Source organism: Nerophis lumbriciformis, linkage group LG07 (genome assembly GCF_033978685.3).
Source record: "Nerophis lumbriciformis linkage group LG07, RoL_Nlum_v2.1, whole genome shotgun sequence".
Taxonomy (NCBI): Eukaryota; Metazoa; Chordata; class Actinopteri; order Syngnathiformes; family Syngnathidae; genus Nerophis; species Nerophis lumbriciformis.
Window position 1 is genome coordinate 6,675,001 of NC_084554.2, and position 19,234 is coordinate 6,694,234.

A 19,234-nucleotide genomic window follows, 5' to 3' on the forward strand; every position below is an offset into this window, starting at 1 on the left:
TACCTCCATCCACACCTTCTCTCCATCTTTACCTCCATCCACACCGTCTCTCCGTCTTTACCTCCATCCACCCCTCCTCCCCATCTTTACCTCCATCCACACCTGCTCTCATCTTTACCTCCATCCACCCCTCCTCTCCATCTTTACCTCCATCCACACTTTCTCTCCATCTTTACCTCCATCCACACCGTCTCTCGATCGTTTCCTCCATCCACACCTTCTCTCCATCTTTACCTCCATCCACACCTTCTCTCTATCTGTACCTCCGTCCACATCTTCTCTCCATCTTTACCTCCATCCACACCGTCTCTCCATCTTTACCTCCATCCACACCTTCTCTCCATCTTTACCTCCATCCACACCTTCTCTCCATCTTTACCTCCATCCACACCTTCTCTCCATCTTTACCTCCATCCACACCTTCTCTCCATCTTTACCTCCATCCACACCTTCTCTCCATCTTTACCTCCATCCACACCTTCTCTCCATCTTTACCTCCATCCACACCGTCTCTCCGTCTTTACCTCCATCCACCCCTCCTCCCCATCTTTACCTCCATCCACACCTTCTCTCCATCTTTACCTCCATCCACCCCTCCTCTCCATCTTTACCTCCATCCACACTTTCTCTCCATCTTTACCTCCATCCACACCGTCTCTCGATCGTTTCCTCCATCCACACCTTCTCTCCATCTTTACCTCCATCCACACCTTCTCTCTATCTTTACCTCCGTCCACATCTTCTCTCCATCTTTACCTCCATCCACACTTTCTCTCCATCTTTACCTTCATCCACCCATCTTTTCCATCTTTACCTCCATCCACACCGTCTCTCCATCTTTACCTCCATCCACACCTTCTCTACATCTTTACCTCCATCCACACCTTCTCTCCATCTTTACCTCCATCCACACCTTCTCTCCATCTTTACTTCCATCCGCACCGTCTCTCCATCTTTACCTCCATCCACACCTTCTCTCCATCTTTACCTCCATCCACACCTTCTCTCCATCTTTACCTCCATCCACACCTTCTCTCCATCTTTACCTCCATCCACACCTTCTCTCCATCTTTACCTCCATCCACACCGTCTCTCCGTCTTTACCTCCATCCACCCCTCCTCCCCATCTTTACCTCCATCCACACCTGCTCTCATCTTTACCTCCATCCACCCCTCCTCTCCATCTTTACCTCCATCCACACTTTCTCTCCATCTTTACCTCCATCCACACCGTCTCTCGATCGTTTCCTCCATCCACACCTTCTCTCCATCTTTACCTCCATCCACACCTTCTCTCTATCTGTACCTCCGTCCACATCTTCTCTCCATCTTTACCTCCATCCACACTTTCTCTCCATCTTTACCTTCATCCACCCATATTTTCCATCTTTACCTCCATCCACACCGTCTCTCCATCTTTACCTCCATCCACACCTCCTCTCCATCTTTACCTCCATCCACACCTTCTCTCCATCTTTACCTCCATCCACACCGTCTCTCCGTCTTTACCTCCATCCACCCCTCCTCCCCATCTTTACCTCCATCCACACCTGCTCTCATCTTTACCTCCATCCACCCCTCCTCTCCATCTTTACCTCCATCCACACTTTCTCTCCATCTTTACCTCCATCCACACCGTCTCTCGATCGTTTCCTCCATCCACACCTTCTCTCCATCTTTACCTCCATCCACACCTTCTCTCTATCTGTACCTCCGTCCACATCTTCTCTCCATCTTTACCTCCATCCACACTTTCTCTCCATCTTTACCTTCATCCACCCATATTTTCCATCTTTACCTCCATCCACACCGTCTCTCCATCTTTACCTCCATCCACACCTTCTCTCCATCTTTACCTCCATCCACACCTTCTCTCCATCTTTACCTCCATCCACACCTTCTCTCCATCTTTACCTCCATCCACACCTTCTCTCCATCTTTACCTCCATCCACACCTTCTCTCCATCTTTACCTCCATCCACACCTTCTCTCCATCTTTACCTCCATCCACACCGTCTCTCCGTCTTTACCTCCATCCACCCCTCCTCCCCATCTTTACCTCCATCCACACCTTCTCTCCATCTTTACCTCCATCCACCCCTCCTCTCCATCTTTACCTCCATCCACACTTTCTCTCCATCTTTACCTCCATCCACACCGTCTCTCGATCGTTTCCTCCATCCACACCTTCTCTCCATCTTTACCTCCATCCACACCTTCTCTCTATCTTTACCTCCGTCCACATCTTCTCTCCATCTTTACCTCCATCCATACTTTCTCTCCATCTTTACCTTCATCCACCCATCTTTTCCATCTTTACCTCCATCCACACCGTCTCTCCATCTTTACCTCCATCCACACCTTCTCTACATCTTTACCTCCATCCACACCTTCTCTCCATCTTTACCTCCATCCACACCTTCTCGCCATCTTTACCTCCATCCACACCGTCTCTCCATCTTTACCTCCATCCACACCTTGTCTCCATCTTTACCTCCATCCACACCTTCTCTCCATCTTTACCTCTATCCACACTTTCTCTCCATCTTTACCTCCATCCACACCTTCTCTCCATCTTTACCTCCATCCACACCTTCTCTCCATCTTTACCTCCATCCACACCGTCTCTCCATCTTTACCTCCATCCACACCTTCTCTCCATCTTTACCTCCATCCACACCTTCTCTCCATCTTTACCTCCATCCACACCTTCTCTCCATCTTTACCTCCATCCACACCTTCTCTCCATCTTTACCTCATCCACACATTCTCTCCATCTTTACCTCCATCCACACCTTCTCTCCATCTTTACCTCCATCCACACCTTCTCTCCATCTTTACCTCCATCCACACCTTGTCTCCATCTTTACCTCCATCCACACCTTCTCTCCATCTTTACCTCTATCCACACCTTCTCTCCATCTTTACCTCCATCCACACCTTCTCTCCATCTTTACCTCCATCCACACCTTCTCTCCATCTTTACCTCCATCCACACCGTCTCTCCATCTTTACCTCCATCCACACCTTCTCTCCATCTTTACCTCCATCCACACCTTCTCTCCATCTTTACCTCCATCCACACCTTCTCTCCATCTTTACCTCCATCCACACCTTCTCTCCATCTTTACCTCATCCACACATTCTCTCCATCTTTACCTCCATCCACACCTTCTCTCCATCTTTACCTCCATCCACACCTTCTCTCCATCTTTACCTCCATCCACACCTTGTCTCCATCTTTACCTCCATCCACACCTTCTCTCCATCTTTACCTCTATCCACACCTTCTCTCCATCTTTACCTCCATCCACACCTTCTCTCCATCTTTACCTCCATCCACACCTTCTCTCCATCTTTACCTCCATCCACACCGTCTCTCCATCTTTACCTCCATCCACGCCTTCTCTCCATCTTTACCTCCATCCACACCTTCTCCCCACGTTGTCTTCTGTTCACACGTGACATCACTTCCTGTGCAGAGCTTCCAGAGGTGTTCCTCCTCCAGAAGACGCCATCCTCTCCAGTCACCTGCATGGCGACAGGTTTCTACCCCGACTTAGCCGACCTGTTTTGGAGGAAAGACGGCGAGCAGATCTTCGAGGACGTGGAGCACGGAGAGCTGCTCCCCAACCACGACGGAACCTTCCAGATGTCGGTGGAGCTGAAAGTGGAGGTGACGGCCGAGGTGGAGGGCAAGTACGAATGTGTGTTCCGGCTGTCTGGCGTCAAGGAGGACCTGGTCACCAAGCTGGAGAGAAGAAGCATCCTGAGCAACGCAAGCCATGAAGGTGAGAAAGACACATTTAGTTGGAGATGTTTCCCATCACAAGTCCACCTGTCACCATTATTGATCCATGTCACCATGACAACGCTTGACGTCTGCATGCAAAGTAGTCATGAAGGTTTCCTCTTCATGCTTTGTCACTCCACTTGTGCTTTTTTGCTCTCCACAGACAACTGGAGCGTCGCCCTCGCTGCCACGGCGGCGGTCGTTGCTGTGGCGGCCGTCCTGGCGGCCATCATCATCGTCATGGTCAGGCGTCACAGAAACAGACAAGGTGAGGGACACCAATGTCCTCCGTCTTCTTCTTCTTCTTCTTCTTCTTCTCGGTCCAGGCCGTGAGTTGATGCTTTCATCCGGGCTGCATGTTTTAGTTGCCTTCCAGCCAAACACACAAAGATCCACAGAGACAGAGCGCACACTCTCACATAGAAAGACGTGAGGAAAAAGTCCATTTCACCTTGTTTCACTTTCATTTCAGCCCAGTACGATCCAGCTCGTAAGTAAAACATCTTTTCTTTGAGCCGCAAGAAACAAAGCCGTGGTGAAGCGTCACTCACATGGAGGTCTGATGTGGACCTTTGTTACAAGTTTAGCCTGAAAATCCCAATTTGAGCTGACTCCTTCACAATAAAAGACCCTCCTGTGAGCACACGCAATACAAAGTGTGGCATATCTCACGTTTGACATGAGTCCTCATGATGAGGATCAGCCAAATGAGACCTCAAGTGTGCTGACTCATCAAGAAGGTATCCTAGTCAGGAAGTAGAAGAGCAGCACTCTGCTTCTTCATGTTTCCAAGTCACACCTCAAAGATCTGATGTGAGTGACGAGGCACCTTCTGGATGTTCTTCCTTCACCGTTTGCGTTTGTCCCGCAGCTCGCCACGGCGGCGTGGAGCTCTCCGAGATGGTGGCGGCTGAAGGCTGAGTAAGTCTGCACCTCCAAATGTTCTTGTGTGAAGATGATGTTCAACTTGCTTCTGTTGGGAATGTGCTGAGTCATCTTCTTCCTCCAGGATGCTTTGTGCACTGGAACACAGAGAGATGTCTCCATCGCTGAGGGACGTCATGGAGATGTGCTTTGTTCTTCATCCCACTGCTCCTCACGCTATTCCATCTATTCTTCTTTGGCCGTTAAAATACTTTCAACATCAAACGTTGGTGGCTATAAAATCATTCGGGGCTCACGTTTCATGGCCTTGACATCATGACGAGGATTTCTTCTTTCTTTGAATGGCCGCTGCTTATGATCAATATCACATTGTGTCACATCTCTGTCAATAAATCCGTTTGTTCTCCACTCGCCTCGCACTGCTTTCTTGGCGACCAGGAAGGCTCTCGCTCATAACAATGGTAGAAATAGGTCAATTTGTTTTTTCTTGTATTTTTTCATTCAACACTTAAATCCCTAGATCAGTTTCAGGTTTATCTGTCCATATCATATTCTTTTTTTAATATTTTATGCCCTTTTTGTCAAAACTCTGTTTTGTTAAAAAATCACTAAATAATAATTTTTACTAAACATAATTGCAATCTTAAATTGGTCAATAATTCATAACATCATTGATTTTAATTCATTCAATTTTGAGCAATGACAATTAAAAAATGCCTTAAAAATGTATTTATTTTTTTATTTTTTATTTTTTTACTTTCTCTCGATAAACTTCAGATCCATCCCTCGTTTCTGTGACGACCTGTCACGTCAGGTGTCACATGGTCTGTTTGCGTTTGTGTTTATCTCCTAGTCAGCGCTCTTATTTTGGTCCCACTTCCTGTTTGTCTCCCTGTGCGCTTTTCCCTCCTCACCTGTCGCTGATTGGCAGCCTGGCCACACCTGGTCATGGGGTGAGGGTGATGGGTCAAATGCAGAGGATAATCTCACCACACCTAGTGTGTGTGTGTGACAATCATTGCTACTTTAACTTGAACTAACCAGCTGGCTTCTATTTATGCCTGCCTCGCCCTCCAGTCAGGGCTCAAGGATTGTTTTGTTAAAGGTTACTCTGGTTTGCTGTATGCTGCTTATGCTTCTGTGCACTTCCCTGCTGCACCTCCTTGTGCTCCCTGTGGGAATTAAAAGACTCTCACCTGCACGTCGTCCTCCTGTCTCCTGCATCTTGGGGTCACAACTAGAGCAGCCAAGCGAGTACGTGACAGCTTCTTCATTTTTTATTTGTTTTTGCCCTTTTAGTCAAAAACCTTTTGTTTTTAAGGCAAACACAAAATATCCAATATTTTCCCGGAAAAATATTTTGAAGTCAAATGTTTTAAGTGACGTACACTGTAAAAACTCTTTCAGTGGTATTGTCCTTTTTACTTTATTTTTAAAAGTATATTTATTCCAATAAATCAATTTATTTATATATATAAAAGTGTGAATATTTTCGTAACTTATTTTTTATGTGATAAAATTAATTTTATTGGACTTCCAACATAAATTGATTTAGCAAAACTCAGTTCTAAGGTTTATATCAGACCTAAAACGTCAGGACCCGCCCACCTGCATGCAGCTGTGGAAGAACAAGCCCAGACACGTTTCTTCACGGAGCCCAAGGAAAACACTTGACAGAACTCATGTAAGTAACAATTTATATTGTTAAAAATCAGTATTTGCCAGGATTGAAATATATACATTTTCAAAAGCATGTTTCAACGTTATATTTAGTTTGCTACTTTTCCCGCCGACCGCCATTTTGAATGTGCTCTTTACCTCCAACAGCTCATTAACTTCAACCAAACATTGTTTATAGCTGTGCAGTTTATAGTTAGCGTTTTTTGTGTGTGGTAGTTTAATATTTTATTCTTCAGTTTATAAGCAGCCACATTAAAGTAGGGCTGCAACAACTAATCGATGTTTTAAATAGTTGGCGATTAATTAGTCATCGATTCATTGGAACTATGCTATGCGCATGCGCGGAGGCTTATTTAAAAAAAAAATTTGTTTTATAAACCTTTATTTATAAACTGCAACATTTACGAACAGCTGAGAAACAATAATCAAAATAAGTACAAAAACAGTACAAAACAGCGCTGAGGCTACGTCTCATGAGGTGGAGGTAAGCCAGCCAATGATGTGTCATGTGCAGCTCACGTGACGACGCCGTCTCCTTTGCTAGAACATTCGAAAATGGCGCAGGAAAACAGTACAGATAGTTCAGCGGAGAAACATCTTGAGGTTATTGCTTCGATGGAGAAAAGTATATGGCCTAAGTCGTAAAAAGTGTGGGAACACTTCACTTTAAAGACTTCAAAGAAGAGCGTTTCCTGCAAAATGGCACGGAAGTACAACATTGCTTCAGGAGCAGCTGAAAAGGAAACATGTTGGAGCCATGGATGAAGGGAAGAACTCACGCTACGTAACTTTTTAAGTCCATAGTGGCAACAAGCATTCATGAGTTCAGCTTTTTTGGGAGTAACGTTAACGTTATGCCTTTGTTGCAACGCGGGGCTGATAATGTGTCTCCGGCACATTTGACTCCGTTTTGAGAGAGAAAACGCAAGGTTAGCAATTTGGAAATAAACGTAACGGCCAGAAATATCTCAGGTTGGTTTCATAATGGATCAATGTAAAGCTATATAAATATATTTAGATTTGAGTGAGGCTTTAGTACAGACCTGGGCATTCTGCGGCCCGCGGGCCACATCCGGCCCTTTGTAAGTCCCTGTCCGGCCCGCGTGAGGCCAATCATAAATTACAAAATACATTTAAAAAAGTGTCTATCTCGAGTGTGCAATACGACGGTGCTGCTTTTGTTTTGAAAAGCGTTATTTGTATTACTTCCGTGCGGACGTATGCGCGTGTGTGATTGTGAGTGAATGTGAACAGCGGCAATCCCAAATTACAAAATAAATTGAAAAAAAACATCTATGTCGTGCGTGCAATGCAACTGCTGCTTTTATTTTGATGCTAAAAAAAGAAAAGTTGATGACGAATGGCGTGTTTTCAACAAGACATGGACTGCCAAGTATTTCTTTACAGAAATAAAAGGTAAAGCCGTGTGCTTAATTTGTGGTACACATGTTGCTGTGTTTAAAGAATATATTGTAACGACCTGCTGAAGTTGATGTTGTGTTCTTGAGTTGCGGAAATGAGGAGTGAGGATAGACGTGCGTGTGGAAGGAACGAGATAAGTTGAGCTGTGTTAGTATAGGCTGCTTAATAAAAGTTTAAAAAGAGCGTCAGGCTTGGTGTGCACTTCTTCTGGACGCTACTATTGGTGTCAGAAGTAAAAGTTGTGTGCTCAGCCTGCTACGTCATCGGGAGGTACGTGCCACGATGTTTCCTGGCGACTTTGTCAAGATTGAAGGGGAGGGGATGTCTGCGACGAGCTCACGTCCGGGATTCACGCAAAGAGAGAGAGAGAGAGGGTGGAAGGAGAGAGGCAGCGTCGACAGGTGCAGTGCACACTGCTTGGCATGGGGGAATTCCGCCCTCAATGAAGACTCCCAGGTTTGATGGCAAGGCGAACTGGGAGGCATTTCATCCCACTTCTGACACCAATTGTAGCGTCCAGAAGAAGTGCACACCAAGTCTGACGCTCTTTTTAAACTTTTATTGAGCAACCTATACTAACACAGCTCAACTTATCTCGTTCTTTCCACACGCACGTCTATTCTCACTCATCATTTCCGCAACAGCAACGCTTCCTCCTTCTTCGCCAATCACCTTACAGGTGTGCTACGTTCACAACAAAGAGGATGCAGGATAAAGTGACAGAAATTGAAATTTTTGCATTGTAATATACACCAGGAAGTGTTGTGTAAGAAAGTGTTAAAAAATAAAACCATCAAAAGCCATCTGCTTTTGTATAAAGATAAGTTAGGTTAAATTAAAATATTATTATTATTTATCTTACGGTGTATCAAAAATAATTTGAGCAAAATTTAATTGAAATATTGTCGGTGTGGCCCTCCAGCAGTGCTCGGGTTGCTCATGCGGCCCCCGGTAAAAATTAATTGCCCACCCCTGCTTTAGTATAACTAAACGTTATGAAGGTGCTGGAATATTTCATGCTATTATTCAGAGGCAGCCTAAAATGAATCCTTTATTATTCACAACAGAAACGTGTACAATATTTGATTCAATTCTGATCTGATGAGTTACATTTCTGTGTTATTATTGCTGTATGCTGCACACCCAATGTCCAGAACATGGTGCCAGTATGCTGGTTTGTTTCAATAAAATACCGGAAAGGATAGAAATGTAGTTTCTCTTTTATCCGATTATTAATCGAAGTAATAATCGACAGATTAATCGATTATCAAATGAATCGTTAGTTGCAGCTGTCACGCCAAATGTATTCCCCCTACAAAAACCTTCTTACTCCTGGGGTCATTTCCTCTTACGTCATTGACAGCGATCGATAGAATCCAAATCTCCTGAAAATGGTGGTGTCCCTGAATGACATTTGTCTTTATCTTTCCCAGGGGACTTATGTCAAACACCAGCAGGCTTCAAAATATTCCAGGCGGAGTGTTAGGGCCGCTGCTGGGAACTTCTGTCTTCGTGGTAACGTGCAAAAAATATTAATTAATATATAATACTGTTAAATGTCTGTACTTTAACAATGTTTGGAACAAAACATTTGTAAACAATAAAAAAGCATTTTAAATTGCAGTTTTTTGCCGCATTTTAAAGTCTTGAAGAAATACCCAAGTATTTTCTTTATTTTTATGTTCTTACTCTAAATATTGTCGTTTGTCTGACCACGGGTCACCTGACTTCACTGAGGTACATATGTGCAGTGCTATTTACATTATGGACAAACAATTGGGCATATACTTATTATTAGGCAGCTTCAATTATACCTCAACTGATAATTGGCTCATTACGGAAAGTGACTTGACACGGAGGGCAAAGTTTATAATTGTAGAGAATTCAAAGTCATGTCAGGGTTATTATCGGGGTTGTTGGCAATTATTTTTATTGTTTGCTAAAAACTGCTCCTACTCACGTCTCAATACTGGGCTACCACGACCAGCCGCATACAGTAAAGGTATGTTCTTACTCGAAGTGAGAGTGAATCTCAGTAAATCGTGTTTGCCAACAATATCAACCTAAAACCCATCCGTCTGAAAGAAAAATTAACCCTGAAGTAGTGTTGACCCGCGGAAAACGAATAAAAAATCGTTTAATTCTCCGTCAAATGTGCAGTCAGGAATATCCTCAAGTTAATTTGTCCGATTAATACAGACGTTTTATTAACGCTATATTATAAAAAGGAAACAAGTATCCTCCCAGCGACGGGCAGTCAAAGCCGAAGTGTCATCGATCGCTGTCAATGACGTAAGAGGAAATGACCCCGGAAGTAAATGGGGGGGGGAGGTTTTTGTAGGGGGAAAAAATTTGGCGTGACACAGCCCTACATTAAAGCTGCCTCACTCGCTTGCATTAAAAGTTGCTAGCTAGGTACACTTGACAGAGCTATCTGACGCCCCCTCAGACCTGCTGTCCATGCACACTCCTACATAGGGATGTCCCAATCCGATATTTGGATCGGATCGGCCGCCGATATTTGCCAAAAAATGCGTATCGGCAAGGCATGGGAAAATGCCGATCCAGATCCAGTTTAAAAAAAAAAACTCCGGTCTGTGTTTTCCAACGCACAGATTCAAATAATACATTCCACTTTTCTGCTGCTCCCTATTTCCGTTCCGCATTTTCCAGCACACCTTCAACATATCCACAGGTCTGTGGATTCTCACGCAGTTGCTTTTTAGCTGCTGGCATTACACTACAGGCTCTTCTCACTCCTTCTTCTGTCTCCTTCTCACAGACAGCAAGCGCAACTTCTTACACATGTCACATACTGTCACGTCATACGTCACATACGTATACGTCCTCTCCCAGCAGAGAGGTAGCAGAATGGCTAACGTTAGCTGTGATGCTAGCGCAGCCGCTAAGGTGCGCGCCTGCTCAAACGTCCTCTGCGCACGGCAAATCTATGCCACGCACAAAATCAAATAAAAAAATAAGCGCATAACAATTTTCGACACACAGACACGACAGAGAAAACAGTTTTCGTCATCATTGTTCAAATATTGCAACGTCTGTCGAGACGCTTATCTTCATTCGGTGCCACACTTCAACACCATCAAAATGCAAGGCAAAAATTTCCACATCAACACCGTCTGAAAAAATTAGTGATTTTTTTAGTTGTGATTTCCTTCTCTGCATGAAAGTTTAAAAGTAGCATATATTAATGCAGTATGAAGAAGAATGTTTTAATGTAGACATGCAAGCCTTGAAATAACATTTTGAAAATCAAGACTACATTTCCTGCAATTGGGTGCACTTCTACCCTATATTTTAACTTTAGATTTATTCTCGTATCAAACTCTTTTGGTTGTCTTTTTGACACTTACATCAGGCGCCCCCCTCCACACCCCGGATTATAAATAATTCAATGTGATTATCTTGTGTGATGACTGTATTATGATGATAGTATATATCTGATAGTATATATCTGTATCATGAATCAATTTAAGTGGACCCCGACCTGTTTGTCATGTATAATTTTGTCTATTTTGTGTTTATCCTTGAATAAACAGGTCAGTTTCTTGTTACCAACCATTGTGTATTATTCAAACTCACCTAATTCAGCTGGCTAGTTGTTATCAAGAGTACTAAAACCCTTTTCAACATGTTTCTGACAACTAAGTAGGCTAAATAACTTTAAACTTTAATACATGCTCGGATAGGCCAGTATTGGTCAGTATCGGTATCGGTCAGTATCGGTAAGTGCAAAAACAATATCGGTATCGGATCGGAAGTGCAAAAAGCCGGGTCAGGCCTCCATTTCAATAATAGGAGTCTCCTGCCAAAATTAGACTTAGTCAAAATCTGGATTCCAGCAAGAAAATGCAGACTTCCTTATCTTATCTTAAGGTGGCTAAGTAAAGCAGTCTCTGACAAGGACGTTGCTATTAATGCATATAATGTCTTCCCATGCCATCGTCCTGGAAAAGGTGGAGGAGTGGCCATATTTTTAAAAAACACATTTCTTGTTATCTTATTGTCAATCACTAAAGCAGTGGTTCTTAACCTGGGTTCCATGGAACCCTAGGGGTTCGGTGAGTCGGCCTCAGGGGTTCGGCGAAGGTCAAGACACACCCGACTCATCGTGTAAATACAAACTTCTCCCTATCGGCGTATTACGGATACGGCAACAGCTGACTGATTTGCAGGTGTGTAATTTGTTGTGAGTTTATGCACTGTGTTGGTTTTGTTCTTTGAACAAGGTGATGTTCATGCACGCTTCATTTTATGCACCAGTAAAAAAAACATGATAACACTTTAGTATGGGGAACATATTCACCATTAATTAGTTGCTTATTAACATGCAAATTAGTAACATATTGGCCCTTAACTAGTCATTATTAAGTACTTATTAATGCCTTATTCGGCATGGCCTTATTATAACCCTAACCCTCTAACCCTGACCCTAACCCTCTAACCCTGACCCTAACCCATACTTGCCAACCCTCCCGATTTTCCCGGGAGACTCCCGAATTTCAGTGCCCCTCCCGTAAATCTCCCGGGACAACCATTCTCCCGAATTTCTCCCGATTTCCACCGGAAAACAATATTGAGGGCGTGCCTTAAAGGCACTGCCTTTAGCGTCCTCTACATCCTGTCTTCACGTCCGCTGTTCTTCCAAACAAACAGCGTGCCGGCCTAGTTACACAATATATGTGGCTTCTACATACACTTAAGTGAATGCCTTGCATACTTGGTCAACAGCCATGGAGGTCACACTGAGGGTGGCCGTACAAACAACTTTAACACTGTTACAAATATGCGCCACACAGTGAACCCACACCAAACAAGAATGACAAACTTTCGGGAGAACATCCGCACCGTAACACAACATAAACACAAAAGAACAAATACCCAGAATCCCTTGCACTACTAACTCCTCCGGGACGCTACAATATACACCCCCGCTACCACCAAACCCCGCCCCCCAACCCCGCCCAACTCAACACCCCCACACTCGCCCTAACCCTAACCAAATAACTCTAAATTAAGTTTTTATTACTTAGAATATGTTCCCCTAGTGTCCAAAAAACTCTAAATTAAATATTTGTTACTTAGTGTTACCAAAAACATATAACTTTGTCTTCAATTTGAAATTTTTGTTTTTTAATTTTTCACTAAAGAAGGGTTGGGTGAATGCGCGTATGAAAGTGGTGGGGTTCGGTACCTCCAACAAGGTTAAGAACCACTGCACTAAACAATTTGAGCCCCCCTATAATATTCTAAAGCCCCCCTAAATAATTTGGTGTTAAAAAAAAAAATAATAATAATTTTTTTTTTTTTTTTTTTTTTTTTTTACAAATACATGCCGACATATTACATATTCATTATAAAGTGGCCCGAATATGAGTTTAAATAAATAATCATATAACCTGTCATTATTCACTCAGTTTCCCCTCACTTCATAGCGTAAGGTAGAGAGCCCCTTTCGTGCGTCAGTATCCAATCCATTCCACTTGTTCATATAGAAAATGCCAACATCACTCAAATTCCAGTCCGCATTTTCTCTGCGACCTTGCTTGCGGTCCTGCAGGTGTACGAAGCACATTAGCACACAGCACTGCAGAACAAGAACGTGAACGGATGCAAAATGGACATAAGAAACTTTTTCAAGAAAGTAAGTATTCATCACTGCTTGTATTCAAATCTATTAGCTCCACTTTACACCAGGTCTGTGTTTGACAAAAAGTTACATTCCCACTCTAAAACAATGCTGCTACTTAGTTAGCTAGTTAGCCTGAAATGCATCATGAAGGTCCTGGTTATTTATAAAGTTAAATGTGCACTCTTTTTTACCATTTGCTATCTTTGGGGTTACTTCCTTCTGGAGCATCAGCTGTGTTTCTCACTTTACACATGGAGGAGAACAGGAGCTGAGCTCATTCACGTATGACTATCATCAGTAGATAATAATAATAATCACTCCACAACCCCTATTGACCTGTAGGAGTCAGGGCAGAGGAGCACAGAAAGTGAGAGGGGAGAGGCCTCTACTGGAAAGGTGAGTAGGAGAATAATGATACATATAAATAAATATTAAAACTTTTTTTTTTTTTTAAATGGCTTATCGATAAGCCATTTGTTTTATTTATTTCTGGGTGGATCATGTTGACTATTGGTCCTCCTAACTGTCAATCATTCTGGTGATGTTACCTTATTGCAGTGAATATATATATATATATATATATATAAGAAAAACCCAGACACCATCTTTGTAGTCATTTTTCTCCTGCGTGGACTTCCGTCTTCCTTTACAATGAGTGAAGCTGCACGAAACCTTGTGTCTGCAATTGTAAATAATTTAGTTTTTAAGTTTTGTGTTTCTTGTAGAATCCATATAAAGTAATATACATTAGCCTATTGTTAAAATAATGACAGAAGCATCATTAAATATATTTGTTTTATTGTATTGTTACATTAATAGCTGTTGTATTGTTATAGGATGGCTTGTTAAACATTTTATAGGATTTTCAGAGGGAGGAAAAACCAAGACATTTAATATAAAATGTAAAATGAATAAATACATAAAAAGAAAAAAAATGGTTAAAAGCCATCGTCCCGGAGAGCATTTAATTTTGTCCCGTTCTTTTTTTTTTACCGGCCCCGGGACGACGGGACTACGTTAATCTCAAGCCCTGGAAGTTACATTTTATTGTTTGCATTATTTGTTTCAGCATTGAAATTTGAAGATGGTCCCTCAGCTCATTGACAGCTTTGGCTCTTTTTCAGATCAGCAGACGGACTCTAAGTCTTCTTATTTACAGTATATATAAACGTTTCTCATTTCTATTCAGACTTCCATATATTTAATTTCCTTAACGACTTGCCATAACATATATATATATATATATATATATATATATACATATATATATATATACATATATATATATATATATATATATATATATATATATATATATATATTATATACAAGCCAAATTATCTCGATCCAGATATTACTTTAATTCAAGTAATTAAGTAATATTTCCAGGGCTTGAATTTACAACCATTTTAGTCACATATGTGCCCAAAATGTAATCTGTGCAACTTCAAAATATTTGGGCACAAACAATTATTGTATTGTGAGCGAAAGTGGTGGCATTAGCCTCTATGTTGTGAAGTAATAACATAGAGGCTAATGCCATGACTTTCATTGTGTTTCAGTGTATCTTAAAGAATCATGCAAGTAATTGTTTCTTGTTGATGCTGTAAACAAAATGCCACTGTGCAAACCCATGTTTGTTGTTGTACTGAACACGGATTGAAAATAAACCCACTGAAATAATAATAATAACAATGAATAATTTCTAAGTCTTTGTTAGCCGTTTGTGAGGTTTTGTGCTCGTGCGCTACGTTCGCTCACATCCTGTGCATCTCCTGGGGGCTAAGCCCCCCCTGTCCTTAAAAGCTAGTGACGCCCCTGATGATTAGGATACATTTAGGCAATATAATATGCAATAATACAAAAGGATATGTATAATATTATATATAATATAACATACGCTACAATGTGTTATAAAACAAATATACAAACAAATGTACATGGACTATTAAAGCAGTCCATAAGAGATGAATGGAGAATAAGCACTGTTGATTTAGACAGTGATTTAAACGTGGTCTGTGTCGCCCTCTAGTGGTAGGATAGGGTAACTACTGTGTAACAAGAAGAATTAACAGGGCGAAAGTTGAGCTGGCGAATTATGTCGTCAAGCACAAATATCGTTGCAAAGAAACACTCGTTTAAGGCTACATCTAACACATTATAGGCATTTTAGCATTAATAACCGTGCTATATTCGACGTATACTTACATTTTAGTCAGGAACGCACACAATGCTGTTTACACAAGAGCCCATATTACGCAGAAACGCTACAAACAGGAAATGACGTCTCAGACTAGATCGCCAAATTAAGAGCACAGGAAATCTAACATCTCAAAACTGCGTCAGAATAAGATAAGACTAAAACACTTTCTGACAGTGTGCTTTCTCCAAGATATTCACCATATGAGTTCATTAATGCACTTCAAACTCCTTGCCCTGCAGCTTGAATTCTGCCATGGCCAAGCTCTCTTCATTGTAGGCTGTTAGAGACCTCCCTCTGTATCATTTATTATCCTTCTTTTTTTTTTTTTGTCATAAAAAATACAATCATGTGTGCTTACGGACTGTATCCCTGCAGACTGTATTGATCTATATTGATGTATAATGTAGGAACCAGAATATTAATAACAGAAAGAAACAACCCTTTTATGTGAATGAGGAAGGTTTTTTGGGTTGGTGCACTAATTGTAAGTGTATCTTGTGTTTTTTATGTTGATTTAGTAATAAAAAAATATATATATTTGTTTTATTTTATTTTTAAAATTTCATGTGCGGCCCGGTACCAATCGATCCACGGCCCGGTGGTTGGGGACCACTGATGTAGAGCACGGCTGTCAAAGCCAAGACCCGGGGGCCAACATTAAATTGCAGTAGCTCGTCGCATTGGCGGTGGAGATTGAGAATCGCCTCATTGACTGGGAGAGAGAGAGATTCCGACGGCAAGGACTTCGCACCTCGACGTATAGTGGGCGTGGCCATGGAGCTCGTCAAACAACGTCCGCACCGATACCCGTTGTCGATGCCTTGCCGATATCACGGGAGGAGGAACCCATGCAGCTTGGAGGGAATCGTCTCTCTCAAGCAGAGAGAGATCGTCGCCTTCGTCTTCTGCTTTGTCTATATTGCGGAAAAGCTGAGCATCGCATCTACCACTGTCCTCATCGTCCTGCACGCCGTCGCACTCAAGCGTCACCTCGTATAAATGTACTTTCATTTTGTTTTATGTCCATGTTTTCTAGCTAGCAACGCTAGCTATGTTTATAGTGTTAGTTTATTTCCAGGATTTGTTGCCACTATCTTAATAATTCCAGCAGGGGTCACTGTAGGCCCTCTTTTACTTCCTGTTGTGTTTCTTTCTGCAACTGCCTTCTGGACTTTGGATTTATGGCTCTTTTTTTAACACTTTTTTTATTTTCAGCAACAAAATAATTGCTTGTAGCTGTCATTAGATGAGGATCAGAATCATTTCAATGTACACAAACAAATAGTGTATTGGAGGACAATCATTACACAAACCTCCCTAATTGTTATAAAGCACACTGTTTGTATTAAACATGCTTCACTGTGTTAGAATAATTATGTATATATTATCATCATAACTTTATGCTTAAGGGCCATACTATAAAGTATTGTCAATTTGTGCAGAGCTAGCAATCCAAAAGATTGCTAGCCTCGTTATCAGTGTTGTGTGCAGACTCGGCCTGCTGGAAGCCAAGGCCGAATATTTGGTTCCAAGACCAGACAAAGCAAAGAAGAGACTGGGCGATATCACCAAGAGTCAACATATTTGCATTTTTGTATTATCATATATTGTGTCTTACTGGAGTTGTCGAGATTACCCCCTTCCCTCAGTCACCGTGATGTAATAGGGCCATTTTCCTAATAAATGGAGGAGGCGCACGGGCTTTTCTTTAGAACGTAGTTTGGATCTGTAACTAGAGTACAGCCCAAAACACGTGTCTCCTCATGAGCTAAATTGAACTCCGTCTCTGATTCATTCCTTGCTTCTTGTCTGATTAGTAGATGTCAACAGTGTTTGCACCTGACATCTCTTTGGTCCTTCGAGCCGGATCCCAACACGTCTGACGATTCCAGCCTGGTGAGTAAAACCAGAAGACCATGGCACCCACATCTCCCATTGAGGAGCTGCTTTTTCTGCACCCTGGCTGGATCTGACGACTGACGGGGAACCGAGGACAAGAGGAAGGAACGCAGATTTCAGTGAGTACGTTTTGAATTACAAAGGAAAAATAGCGTGTGACTGAGGGTTACGACGCATAGAAGAAGAAAAAAAAGCGTGTAACTAAGGGTTACGACGCATACAAAAAGCGTGTGACTAAGGGTTACGACGCAAAAACAAACCCTGTAAATCCTAGGCTCTAACAGGTAAAAAGGCCTACAAATCAGAAGGACGTCGGAGTCCGCAAAGAATGAAACTTCCGTAAGATTCAACATTGAAAATAAACCAAATTAAGGACATCGGAGTCCACGTAAAAACCGACAATTCTAAAACAGAAGAGGCCATATAAGGACGTCGGAGTCCACAAGTACTGAAACTTCCGTAAAACAAGTGTGAAAGGTATGAACGTGAGAGTGTGTGGGAGTTATCGCCACTAGGCGATCACTCCATACTAAAGTTGTGAGAAGTAATAGTGGGTTATTGTGGAGGCATCAGGCAAGACATCTCCACTGGGGGAAAAACCTCCAGTAGAAGTGACATGTACCACAATAATAAATTGAACCACTATCTTACAACAAAGACAAAAGTAATCCTTATAAGTTTGGCTCTGTAAAGTACAACGGATTACTCCAAATTCTCAAAATGGAAAGAGGGACCCAAAGAAACGCAGATCTGATATGGTCTATTACAATCTATTATAACCAAAATAGGAGAAAACAACAACGGCAGTGGTTACACCCTACTGCATGTTGGCGTTGTGGCAGAGAAGGACATTTAGCACGAGACTGTCCTGAGAAAAAACAAAACGTAGATCAGCGTTAAACAAAATCTAATCAGAGGACATACTAAGTTATGAGAACTTAAGTAAACAGACAGCAAGTAAACCAGAAATAATAATTGAAATAAATAACAAAGAAAGCAAATTTCTATGTGACACTGAAGCATGTAGAATTACATGTAGAGAATAAAACTAAATGGAAATAAATGTCTGCAAGATAAGAAGTCTGTCCAGTGTTTACAAGGACGAGACGTCATGAACTGTGCTCGGATTAGTAATAGCTAGATAGCACTCTATTGATTCCTTCAGGAGAGTTCCCTCAGGAAAATTTAAATCCCAGCAGCAGTGTACAAAATTGAGATTGAGTTTAAAAAGTAAAAAGTAAATAATGGGGGTATAAATGGAAACAAAATAGAAAAATATTATAATAGAATAAAAATAAAAAGCAACAATGAGAATGAAAATATAACAGTAAAATAAGAATATCACAAGAGAAACTAGGCATTAATGACCATGTTATGAAAAAGTATTGCACTGTTATTGTTTTGCATCCCCTGTCATCCTAGCTCCCCCAAAGAGGAGTTGTACAGTCTAATGGCGTGTGAGACAAAGGATTTTTTTTTTTTTAGTCTAAATCATATCTAAAGTTTAAAATTCTAAAATTCAGGTTATGAAGGAGGAATGATTGTTAAGAGATAAATAAAGATGCATGACATTAAAAGGTTTTGGATTGCTGCTGACCCTGTTGTATTTTATAAGACTGATTTATTTTGGATTGTTGTGTTTGTATTGTGAAAAGAGAGAGAAGGAGAAAGAGAGAGAGAGAGCAGGTGAAGGAAGATTGAG

At 41.7% G+C, this 19,234-nt stretch overlaps 3 protein-coding genes across 3 annotated transcripts in view; all 3 read left to right on the plus strand.

Annotated features, from left to right (window-relative positions):
- Positions 1–19,234, plus strand: part of LOC133609155 (class I histocompatibility antigen, F10 alpha chain-like) — a 39,568-nt gene that overhangs the window by 10,928 nt on the left and 9,406 nt on the right. The window lies entirely within an intron of this gene.
- LOC140678960 (major histocompatibility complex class I-related gene protein-like) lies at positions 3,486–3,903 on the plus strand. Its single transcript, XM_072913564.1, has 2 exons — positions 3,486–3,832; positions 3,898–3,903. The coding sequence occupies exons 1-2, from the start codon at positions 3,536–3,538 to the stop codon at positions 3,901–3,903; spliced, it is 303 nt and encodes a 100-aa protein (XP_072769665.1). The 5' UTR covers positions 3,486–3,535.
- The window catches only part of LOC133609291 (zinc finger BED domain-containing protein 5-like), a 202,923-nt gene continuing 191,645 nt past the window's right edge, over positions 7,957–19,234 (plus strand). Inside the window, exon 1 of the mRNA XM_072913449.1 lies at positions 7,957–9,295. The gene's annotated coding sequence lies outside the window, so the exon portion shown is untranslated. The remainder of the gene's footprint in view (positions 9,296–19,234) is intronic.

Bases quoted from the DNA above. Each gene is read 5' to 3' on its own strand.
- LOC140678960 (XM_072913564.1), top strand. From the start codon at position 3,536: ATGGCGACAGGTTTCTACCCCGACTTAGCCGACCTGTTTTGGAGGAAA.